General features: G+C 36.7%; 1 protein-coding gene across 1 annotated transcript in view; it reads left to right on the forward strand.

The window, feature by feature from the left end:
• The window catches only part of LOC139122385 (RYamide receptor-like), a 40,491-nt gene that overhangs the window by 20,818 nt on the left and 6,442 nt on the right, over positions 1-13,231 (forward strand). The window contains exon 2 of the mRNA XM_070687767.1: positions 3,144-3,545. Coding sequence (XP_070543868.1) covers positions 3,144-3,545 — 402 coding nt within the window. The remainder of the gene's footprint in view (positions 1-3,143; positions 3,546-13,231) is intronic.

Below are 13,231 nucleotides of genomic sequence, written 5' to 3' on the forward strand. Positions count from 1 at the left end.
CTTAAAATTCATGGTGTAATGTCGTTATTGTTTTTATGATCCACCTTTGCAAACATAAAGTATAATGCACCTCGGGGACAGGCATTCGGACTCTAACATTCACACATTACTTCCCTGGTCCACTACTTGTACGGACTCATTTTGAATCTGGTGACGGATATGACGTTTTGTTTTTGTTTTCTATGAAATTTCCCCAAGGCAGTTAACATAGGGTATGACGACCATCTTGCATCTCAAAATAAGAAAATTTATTTAATTTATGCTGCAGTACACACCTTTGGTTGGTGACCCCGAAAATTTATTGTAGATATTGAGATAGAATGATTTAAAATTTCACGTGTAAATTTTGAGTGTAGGTTCAGAACGTTGGGTTCTGAGATGTCTGAATTGGAGTAGTCGAAACGATTTTGAAGACACTTACGGAAAAGTTGTTCATTGTTGAATAATGACAGTCTCTCCATGGTCTAATGCTGAAAAAAGTATTTCAAATAAAATCCTTTGTAAAACAGGACATTGACAACAGTTCAAATATCAAACAAGCCAAAGCGGACTGTTGACCACAGACTAGAATCATTTTATAGGTGCAGAGGCATGCAATATCTTCTTTTTCCAAAAAATCTTTCGCAGTGCAATCAAAGGATATCCACTCTACCTTAAACTGAAATATGGTAACTTTTGGCCACTTTGACCATGGAAGTAGACTACAGCTTCCATGCTGTAAGGCAGGTAGACTAAAGTTTCACTGGGGCTTCGTAGATGCTCAACCCAGTCACTAAATGGTGGCTGAGAAGTGATACGTTGCTCTTATAGTAGTAGTTAGTAGTAGTAGTTATATTTATTATAGTGACTTATGACATCACTAATACAAAGAACTGATTACAAGTCATACATTATGAGAGGTCATCCAGCCCAACGGGCTTACAAGTCACTATAAAGCAAAATTAAGGACTATAGAGGGTCTCAGGACGAAGACAATAATGAACTAGAGTTAAAACTAATAAATAATGTAAATCAACATCTCATTCGTGACAAACTTAGGAAAGAAATATTTGCAGCATACACTGCGTCAACTAATTGAATAAAGTGTTGCGTCTTTTCTGAAACGCTTTCTTGATATATTTTGCCGTTAATCTGGCATTATTCAGCATAAGATAACATAATTTTTGCATATCATCAAAAGAGGAAAAACCCTGATTTGTTAACTCAACCTCGTGATACAAGTGTTGACGATGATCATTATACATAGGACAGTGAAACATAAAATGCAGCTCATCCTCGATTGCATTTAAATCACACAATCTACAAATACGTCTTTCTATAATCTCATTTCGATATCGCCCCGTTTCGATTCGTAAAGGAAGAATTCCAAAACGTAGCTGAACAAAAAAGGATCTTTCAGACCTTGACATGTCCAGTGACAGATATTTTTCCTCGCAAAACTCCGTCTTGAATTTAGTAAACGTACGTAATTTTGGCTTATTTAACACATAAGTATACCAATGCTCGTTACATTTGTTTTGTTTCATTTCTTGAATATCTTGTACATTACAAGGATAGATGTCGTCTATTTCTAAATTATCGAAAATATTATACATTTCTGATGCCCAGTTATTACTATTTAACGAATTATCCCATAAAAATATTTTCTTAGTTAATCTATTTTCATTTAAATTACACAACCGATTCCACAGGCGTGCTTTATTTGCCCAATGCCTTGAAACACAAGATTTCCATCCAGTATCTCCTTTGATAGCCAACGTAGGGGCAAATTTGTGTATCCAAAGGAAAAACCTTAATGCTCTTATCTGAACAGATTCACAGACATTGTACTTTTCGTAAGCCCAGACCCCTGAACAATAGTCTAAGATTGGTACAATCGAAGTTTCATATATTTTAGTATATGTCTTAAAACCCATATTATTCAAAAATTTAAATTTTGCTATCAGAGCACCTAGGGCCCTGTTAGCTGCATCAGCCAGAGCAGTGGCAGTTACTGAAAAATCAAGATGTTCGTCGAAAACAATTCCTAAATATTAATTTTGATGCATAATCTAGAATATAATCACCTACTTTAAAACCGTGACGACTGCGTTCGTCGTTATTTTATCGAAAATGAACAACTTTTGATTTCAAAGCATTTACAGACAATCTCCATTTTTTACACTAAATACTAAATTGATCTAACATTTTCTGAAGATTAGCTTCCGAATCAGAAAAGAGTACAATATCATCTGCGTAAAGTAACATACAATAGTTAGTTCCTCCTATGGTGATACCACAATTTAAAGCACACAACTCGGTAACTAAGTCATTTATAAAAAGTGAAAAAAGAGTTGGCGATAGGTTATCTCCTTGTCTTACACCACTGGTAGTGTCAAATGAAGCCGTTAAATTACCGTTAAGACAAAGTCTGGCATTAGTTTTTGTGTACAGAGATTTAATTGACCAATACATCTTGCCATCTACACCATTTATGAGCAATTTATATATAAGAGAATCCCTATCAACAAAGTCAAATGCTTTGCGCAGATCAATAAACGAGGCAAATGTAGGTAAATGCTCATTTAGACGGTTACGCACAATCGATGTCAGAACATAAATGTGGTCCTGGCAAGACCTATCTTTTCTGAAACCATTTTGTTCCTCGGCAAAAATATTATAACTCTCAAAAAAACAATAAGTCTCATGTTCAAAACAGAGCTATATATTTTTGAAATAGCACTTTGAAGGCTAATACCTCGGTAATTCAATGGTATGCGAGGATCATCTGACCAGTTTTTGGGAATTGGAATGATGACTGATGTCTTCCAAGCTGTAGGGATAAAACCAGTATCAAAACATAACTGTAAAAGATTAACTAACAGATCAACTGAATTGCGGTTTTTCAAAACTTCGTAAGGGATTCCGTCAATACCTGCACTTTTACCTGATTTTGTTCTATTTAGAACCTTTTCAATTTCCTCTCTAGTAATATTTGAGTTTAAATCATGATTTGATTCATAAGTAGGATCCATAATGTTTTATAAATATCTGTTTTCCTATCGCTGCATGTGACCGAACTGATGAATGGGTAATGTCTTGTGCATATTTGGTATATATATTCCTTAATCTCAAACCTGTATTCGTTCATCTTTACCCACCAGGTTTCTGTCTTCGTGAGTATATACACACTCACTGCGATCGGCGTTGATCGTTATTTCGCCGTCATGCATCCCTTGAAGATACGAATAACGAAGACCAAAGGCAAAATACTGATTGCATTGATATGGCTGATGTCAGTGTCACTATCCATCGTACAGGCTGTGTTTGCCAGGGCAAAGCCGTTCGTATGGGCTAGGAGGGATATTTACCTCTGCACGGAGTGGTGGCCCTCCGAGACGGCGGCCACTGTCCATGAAATGTTCGTGATCCTCATTTCCTACTTTCTGCCACTGATTGCTTTGCTCTTCACATACCTTAGGATCGGTATAAAGCTGTGGGGACGGAAACTTCCCGGAAACGCGGACGAACAACGAGACAAATCGTGTGCAAATTCCAAGAAAAAGGTAAGTGTTTGTTCACAAATGATTGACAAGTTAGTATATTGTACGGACAAAGCCAACGAAGGAGATAACGATTTGATTTAGTCGATTGTTATGAAATCGGCCAAAGGGAAGCTAAAACTAGACAGGTGCTGTTCACAGAAAGATTCATCGAAGAAAGAGTGATTTTCTTGTTCCTCCTGTTTCCTTCTCATTACTTGGTAGTCTCAATGACCTTTTTAGGAAGACACCAATTTCATCATATCACTTACATTATAAACGAATGTTAATCTTTTCTTTGAGAAACAGTAAGGTAGATTTTTCCAGACTTTGCTGGCAATTACAAATATTTGTGCTAAGTGTTAGTTGAGCCGGTTTTCTCAGGAAGTATGTAGTTTACCCTAGTCGAGGTGTTAATAGTTTTGACAATTTGCAAAATTACATGTATAAAATGTACTGTAATTGCCAGGACAAAATCTATCAGCTGTTCTTTGCATGTTGCGAAGACATTTTACCAAAAATTGCTATATATGTAGTAAAACATCCTAAAACCTTACGAACCCCCATGTAGGCGCTGAGGTAGAAACGAGACTCTTTTCTACCTCCATCGTATAGGTTTACCATTCGACTAGCCGAGACTCCTTACAATTGGCTATGCTGATCTGGTAACCATAGATACACCGGTCACTAGGGCGCGTTCGTGGTCGAAAATATAATTGGACAAGTGTTAACCGATCCCCAGACTTCCTACATCTACTTTAAAATCGAGCATGTAACCTTTAAATTGGAGTTTTTCAGAGTGATGTGATCATCTGTACTTGTTGCTCAGAATAAGAAATAATTGCTTTAACGAAGACGTTATCAATTTTAAGCCACTTTGTTCGTTCGCCGCCTGTACGTATCACATTACACAACCCACGCTTCTTTTACTCTATTGCAGAGGTCCCTCTTGGGGACTGCAGCTCTCCGCGCCTCTAAAAGGTGACTTTCTTTGCTATCAATTACATTGGTTTGAAATACCCAATGAACATTTAATGACTATGTACTCAAAGATATCTCCAGAGAAGTTCAAGTAATTTTCTACAAGATATGAACTCGCAATTTAAGGTACCTACACACCTACAAAGGTATCGGTTTTCATTTTAATAAGCCAAGATGACAGAAAAGGGTTTTTTGACTCGTTAGATTTGGAAGAAACCTTGTGCTTTCCTCGTATAACAGATATTGAACTTTTTCTGCTGTATATTCAGGAGAGAGTTACCTTAAAAGGTAGAAAATTGCTTGTCGAGAAAGCGAATTTAGTTTTAAAGGGGTTCTTTGTGTTGAAGGAAGTTTATATTTCATCAAGTTTTGAGAGTGACTTTGCTTCTCGCAGCAAAATCAATCTCGTCTACAATATATTGGGAAGCACGCCTTTTGACATTGTTTTGTTTAAAAGTCCTATCAGAACAAATTGCACTGGGTATACTGCACTGTGAAGTTGTATTATGTGTTTTCTTTTGCGATGAAGAAAATTAAAATAGGGTGAAAACTACAACTCGCTCATTTTTTTTCAAAAATAAAGATTGCTGTTTCACAGTTAATTACTATATTGATGAATAGTTAGGTTTTGAATAACATTTTAGGCATTTTCAAGATATTTTGGGAAAAAAAAATTACAAAGTATTAAACCTCATTGGCATAGACTCTCTCAGTCCTCTTCATTCCGGATGGGACATAAGGCGATGACGAGTTGCCTCCATTGGCATAGAAGGACACATTTATCTAGTAATTGGAAATTTTAGACTTTTGATAAAATTTTCCATGCGAAATTTTAAATTACTCATGGATATCAAGGTCTATCGTGTAAACCTTGGTATATTCAAACACATGAACTAACATTAACCAACATTTAAAATTCAAAAATAGCCGCTTTGCTCTGTTTTGAAATTATATGGCGGTAAAGATAAAGATATTCGCTTTTCACAAGAAAAAATTAATTCTGTAGAATCTCTACATACCCAAAATGTTTTAGTGAGGCTACTCAAGTGGCAGAACAGCTAATCATTGTAACAGTTTCCGTATACATAAAGCAAATCGCCGAGGAAAATTTCCATCTTAAAGGTGGAAGGTCAACCAGGTTATTGATTTATGTGCAATATTGTCAAATGTCGACAGAAGATCGGCTGCTAGGAATGATACTTTTACAGATTGATGTCTTGTAGCAGAAACAGGAAACAACGTCATGGGAAATGTTTAAGACAGAATGCACCTCGGGGACAATATTCGAACTCTCAAATTTTACAATATTCTTTCAGCTGTGTGTGGCTCATTTTGAAGATTATGGAGGAAAGAAAGTTATCAGCAGCTCAGTTTTGTAAACATCGGGAATTTCGTTTTATTCCCATAGATATAGCAGAGGGAAAGTGGCCATTTTGAATTTTAAATATCGCTGTGAATTGGGTAATTCGTTTCTCTAGATTGAATCTAATTTTGACAGTGACCCCCAGATTTTACTATTATTCTTGATTTTAAAAGGGAACGGTTATAAGTTTGTTTTAGCAAAGTTTGAGCGACATTTTAAATCTTTCATTTTCGAGGCGCGAACTACCTTAAGAAAGCAAACGAAAAGGTACTTGGCAAAGACATTTTCATCCGTGATCAATATACATACTTTTTGTAGCTCAACAAGTGTTGACCGGAATGTTGATCAATTCAATTCACGTAATTGTGGTACACCTGATTCACAGAATAATGTCGCTCTGCGTTAGTATTTTAGGGACACTGATTTTATAAGTAAATTCTATTTAAAAATAGATGCGCACCTTGTTGCATGAATATACCTAGTAGTGAATATAGCATTTTGAATTCAATTCATCATATAAAAGCCGAACACACAATTACAGAATTAAGTACCCACTACCCATTCTGTAATGAAAAAAATGAGGATTAAGGTACCTTGCTTAAAGGCATAACACCATGCTCGAGTCTTGATATGAAACATTTATATTTGAAATTCATTTAGCGGCGTCTTGTGAATTGATTTCGAAGTTACATATAGATGAGGGTTTTGTCGCTAATGTCTACATGGCCACGAAACCCCATTGAGACGAATGTTGACTCATTTCGCATGCAAGATATTCATTCTGAGGATGAGAAACGATGCTCTATTGATGAACGAAACAGACATAACCGTTATTGATTTCCTAACACCTAATATTATCTATTCACAATTCCATCAACATCCCATGGGAGCTTTATGAGGGATGTGTTCCTTTTAGATACAGTTGTTGAATGTCTAACATCGCTATGTTTTTATATAACTATGTGATTCTATATAGGTGTGCGACAGAGGCAATAATCCGGCATTGATTGTCCCCGGTATCATCGATAAGACTATGCTCTATAAAATTTTAGTGTATTTGTGTTTTTTTTGAAAATGCCTGCTGTACTGCAAACATCTAGCAGTGATACTGTGACAATCGACTCAGAATGAGACACTCCTCGTTTTTCATTTTACCAACTTTGACTTTAAATCAACAAATCTATCAAAAGTTAGTTTTTCCCTCGTTATAAAAAGCAATTTGTTGACGAGAGAACGTTAAACTCCCAATTGGGTTAACTTTTTCCACTAAAAGCAATAATAATCAAATTCCATAACGAAAAAAAAAGCAATGCTATCAGCTTTACTACTGCCAAAGCCAATCACCCTGCAGTCTTATACCTGTAACATCAGTATTTTAATAATAACACCCACACATGAATTTAAGAAATATTGATATGAGTTTCAATTATAAATATAAGAATGATAAGTAGCATAAGTATCATAAATTTAGGGGACAGTCTTTGGCTGTCGCCTACACTCGGGGAATGAGATTCATTCACGTACTGCAAAAACCCATTGTCTTCCACTAAACGAAAGTTCAAAATTGCAACATGTTGATGTCTGATAGCGGATACAATAAAAAGGTAACGGAAACAGCTATCGAATACCATCTCACATATAATTACATGACGTAATCAACTTATCGAAACAATGGTTGAAATTTAGTTTTAAACAAAATATTTATTGTAGAAAAAATTTCGATTGGTATTGTTCGTCACTTTTGACAATGCTTTTTTATATTTTCTTATTCTATGGTTACGCAACAGATGAAGAAAATAATACGATTTCATCGTCATTATTCAACAGTCAGTGTGACTAGAACTGGCATGAACAAGGATAAAAGCAAGGAGATTCTAGAATAGCATATTAAAGCTTAAGCTTTGGACCTGATATATTAGCATAAAAAGGGGTTACAAAATTAATATATTTATATATATATATATATATATATATATATATATATAGATATATATATAAATATAAATATATATAATATATATATATATATATATATATATATATATATATATATATATATAATGTTCGAGCTACACATCGGTACTGAGTAGACTTTACTCAGGTCTTGCAGTAGATTGCAAAGTTTGCTTCAAAGCTAATCATGCTAACTTCCAATATAAGTGCAAGAGTAACGTTCACTAATCGGCTTAACCTTTCAAACCATATCCTTACACAATAGATTTTTACTTTTTGCTCTTCTTCGACTATCTGAGACAGAACATTAGTACATTGCGCTTGCACTTTGCACTGTCGAGGTATTTCGATCTTTATCCCTTTGCACAAGCCACGTTTGTCGTCTCTAAACAGAAAATACCGGGATTATTCTCTGGTCGTTTTACGACTGTCATCAATTTTGGTGTGTCGGGAATTTTTTGCGTCGATCTTCGATGTGCTTGTCAAAGTAAACAAACAATATGGCGGCCCGTATTTTGTGGCGATCAAAATTTGTAAAATCAGTTTTTAGAGTCTGACAAAATACATCCACTTAGCAAATTTTGAGTCCTTCTGTTTTAGTATTGTCGCCAATATGGAAGTACAGACCCCATCGCCGCCAGAACTTTCTACGCACAGAGTACTCCTGAGCAACAACAAGGGAATGCAAGTACTCATTAATTATCAAGCTGTACGCTGAGCCTCAAAAAAGTGCCCAATGAAATCAATATTTTCAAAGACTACGAGTGTTACGCTTGTATATTCCTAAGGAATTATGATAATAATTACTAGAAACAACGAAAGTCGAAGCCGGTCGCATTACCGTGGGTTGGTTCTTGCTGTGCAATGAGAGTACGGTTGGGCGCGACGTTGCACAGTGTAAGCGCCGTTTCGGTTCAGTCGATTTTTGTTCTCGAAATATATCGTAATTTTTTTGAGTTAAATTTCTAGGCCTTTGCTATTTTTGAAATCATGTATAACGCCTATGGCGTATTGATATTTCCAAAACGTAGTTCAATAGTTTGAACGTGGATTTGTTGAGGAAAACTACTTTTTTTGCAAAAAATCATGAATTCTTGGTCTGTGCATGTGATAAGCATATAATTCCCTTTTATTTTTCTTCGTTCAGCTCGAAAAATACTCGTGACATAATAACAGTGCTACCACTCGTCTTCGACTCCTGGTGTCACGGTCACTACGTCACTCGTTTTTTTCTCTATTTTATGTGCTTAATATTTATTTAACCACAAAAAATGATGTAAATGATGCAAAAGATACAAAACAATATTAAAGGTATACTGTCACCTGTTCCAAATTTGCCACAGTAATCATGGAAAGAAAAAAATCTAACCAATCACATATTTTAAGCGGATGGCCGCTTCTTAAAAGCAGCGCCCTAATATGGGTATTTTGAATACCAAGGAACGCCCCTTTGACCATATATGGGCATACTTAGATTACAGGTGACTGTATACCTTTAACACCAGAAAAAAGAAAATAATGCAAATCTGAAACATATACAATATCAGCATCATAAAAATGACAATAATAATACAATCACACAAAGACAAAATCTGGTGAAGACCAAGAAGGTAGTACTTCAAGAACCTATCTGGTCCTTGGCCAGGACAACAAATTTAATAATATTTTTCTTCCTTCGCTGAACGAAGAATATTAGGGAAGTATATCTGAGCACATAAATACTGACCTTTCCAATTACATATGTTCTGCAAGTATACAACGGGGATATAAAATTGTATGTGAAATGTGCAAAGCATATGCTTTAAACATGCGTTTCAGGTGAATTACACGTGGTTCAATCTGTGGTCCAAATATCGCTGGCTGGGCCAACGGCTAACGGTAGTCGTATAATCGGAATATTCTAGGTCTAGAGCCTCTGGCAAAAATTGCAAACACAGTTTGCAAGATTGGTACAACACTTTTTGATTACGCCAATTTTGACCAGAAACACTGCAGGTTTTGCACAGGGAAGGTTGTGTTAAAGTTACTAGTGTTCAAATGTACTATCACGTGATCCTTGTGTGTGCTCTGGTTACTATATACATGGGACAGCATTTGGCAATATCTATGCTTTCAGAAAATATACACTTTAACGGAGTTACAAGCTCAGTTGTTTGAGGACAATTCATCGCTTGGAAGGGTACAATAATTGTTTGCAACTTCAGACTCGAAAACCTTACGCCTTGTATGCTTTGATAATATGGCGTGGATGTTTGCAGAAAACAGTAATCACCGAGCTTTAAATTTTAAATGACATTTATATGTCATTTATGTCTCGACAACGTTTAGATTTCCCAAAATGCACCTATAAAAGATGTGCTTAGCCTTATGAAAAGTAGGCGAACACACTTAATACCACCTTGGAATATCTTATCTCACTTAGATCTCTCTTGAAGAAGTTGTCGAAATCTAACTAAATGTATATGTGTTAGATTCCCTTTAGCTTGATGTCATTTGCACTGTCAGATTGTTGTGGCTGATCCCGAGGGATAGCTCAGCCAGGGTATCATTAGACATACCATTTTCAAATGTTTCCCTAGCTGATCCCCTGGGATTGTTCACCAGTGGTAGTGTTTGGGTAAACGTCCTTCCTTTTATGCCGGGGCACGGTCCCTCCACAAAACGGTCAAGAAACGCCACCAGTTTCTTTTGTTATAGTCCGGGTTTCGATTGGGCTTTCTGTTGATTTTACTGATGGGGATAATCCTGGATTATCACTCACGCGGCGGAAGGTGTTAACAGTTACGTGCATAAAATTATCGTAAGCAGAAACTTATTTCTCCCAGAATGCATTCTGATTATTGTCTGCGCATGCGTCTAAAGTCAAAGTTTGTTTACATCTGCCTGCCTGTCTTCCAAGAGAGATCATCGTGGAGTCACGCAGCGTGAACTATGTACAAGTTCGGAGACGATTTCGTCAATTTTGACGACTCCCATGTTGATTGGGACTTCATTTTGGAAGATAAAAATCCTGCGTCGACTCGTATTGCTGCAAAACCTAAGCCTTGCGTGGTCTTCCAATGTCCACAGTGTAGCAACCGATACAATCAGTTTGTATATAAATACCCATCGATGGGCTGACCACGGTCTCTCGTGGGTAACATACGAAACCCATACACGACATGATTTGTATCTCACTTGATCCTCAATCAGGAAAATCCATGGCGGAGAGTTGGGCGCCCAGGCTTGGGGAGGTCATGTCACCAAAACGTCGCGACACTTGTAGGGTTTCTAGATTAAATTTGGCGGTCTGAGAATTCGAAAGGTCGACAAAATCAAAACATTGGGTTCGGCAGTAATTTGTGTCTAGAAGAAAGAACAGATTCCGTCATGAACCTGATTGCCTACTTTTTAGAAGACTGAACAATCGATAGGGACGCACTTGACACCTCTGAACGATCGATAAAGGAGAACAAAAGGGGGGAAAAAGTTGTACTATTACCATAACGCCAACTCTCAATTGGTCGACGCACGGTCGACGGGAGCACCTTGCAAAAACAAGGTCATCGTAAGAGTTCCTTGATTTCGTGCATTGAATTTTGTTGAAAAGGATTAAAAATTTCAAATCGAACTCTCAAAGTTTGGAACTGAGGAATTATCATGTTAAATCGATATCAAAAGGGAGTTAAGGAAGACATTTTAGGATTTTCCCATGTAATGCAGATACGACTCGTCGATCCCAAGCGACGCCATTTTGTTTTCCGTTGAAAATATAAACGCGGCAAAAAAGACTAGTTTTCTTGTCGAATTATGTTTCAAAATAACAACACAACACGATTCCCTATTTTTTCGAAGTCTTTGCCTTTTTAGGAGGTGCATGACTTACTTTTTTGATGAAAGGTGAAAAAACAAAAGGGGCAGTAAAATTCACAGTGTTTCCGAAATTCATGGCGTCGGTCAAGATCACCTCATGGCTGAACTCAGCCATAAAATATCATCCAAGATTTCTCGATAGTGACGTAGATCTTTAAGAAACTGTTTTACTCATCTTCTCACCAGTCTTCAAATACATGCGAAACAGTGTAGAAAGATGAAAATAAAGTAGCTTGATTGACTGAAAATCGTAGGATACCAGAGCGGGACCGTGTCACAAGACGCCACTGAAACAAGACGCTAACTTGCCTATGACGTCATTCGCTTCCTGCGTCCACCGCAACGCGGACTGTTGCAACTGTGTAGGTGATTAGCACCTTTGAACAAAAGCGTTTCTTGACCGTTTTGTGGAGGGACCGTGGCCGGGGTAAATTGTTTTGTGCGTTTACTGTTTTATAAGACAGATTCGGCACTTATTTGTCCGTGTTTGGTAATTCGTTGGTCGAAATCGAAAATACCGCAATATTGCTGACAGATTTAGAATTCGTTAGCTTTGGGGTTGACAACATATTGAGTTGTTTGATATGTAAAATGTTTGTAAAGCGATGATGAAGATAAAATTTTTGTGAGTTAAAGGTGGCATATGCCACGAGTCAAAGGGACTTACACGCTGTTCATGATGTCGTTACTGTACTCAGCAAGCAGACGACATGCATTGTTGATACTATCTATCGTCAGCAAAAAGGAACGCTGACCATATGAGAATTAGCACACATAATATTCAGGGTTCAAGATGACCCTTCCTGAAATTGCCATTTTTGTGTTTATGCGACTCGGTAATTTTATTACCTTGTATGATCAAATTATTGGGTTTGTTTTAACGTCATACTCATGTCAGATAACATAGGCCTGTGTGGATTCATTTTGTTGTTAATGTGCACTGAAAATCGTACACGACTGATTGACTTAGTAATGGTTATTTGTTTTCCACCTTCCCTTGAGTGTGTCTGTTTCTGATTAAATTTTCATGATTTTCAGCTATTAATGCATTTTTCTGTTCAGTATTCAATTGTAAGTGTCTTATTTCTCCAGTCGATCAAGTATCAAATCTTCAGTATCATTTTGTGTGAAGCTTTCTTTTTAGAATAGCGAGTGTTGGGTGTTGTCTGGATAAGATACAAAATGAAATTGTACACTGTCACTTGAAAGGTAACCCTAGGAATTTTCAAAGCGTGCAGACGGCTGTAGACCCATCAGTTTCCTACATTAAATGTTAGTTATCTAAGCGCGCATTGGTATACGTGCACCATTGAGAAACGAAGAATGAGAATCTACTCAAGGAGTTCGTGTATCATTCATTTTCCAGGACACTTTTCTTGGATTGTATAAAGTTCAAGAAATTGAATCCGAATCCACGCAAAATTTTTAGAAATTCTTTCTTACTCGGCCTCAAAAGTTTTCACAACTCTTTTATGGTCTACCTCTTTTGGGAGCTCATTTTGGAGCTCTTGGAGTGAATAAAGTTTCAGCCATCTTTTTATGTGCAAAAAAAGGTATGATA

This window comes from Ptychodera flava, chromosome 22, assembly GCF_041260155.1.
Source record: "Ptychodera flava strain L36383 chromosome 22, AS_Pfla_20210202, whole genome shotgun sequence".
Taxonomy (NCBI): Eukaryota; Metazoa; Hemichordata; class Enteropneusta; family Ptychoderidae; genus Ptychodera; species Ptychodera flava.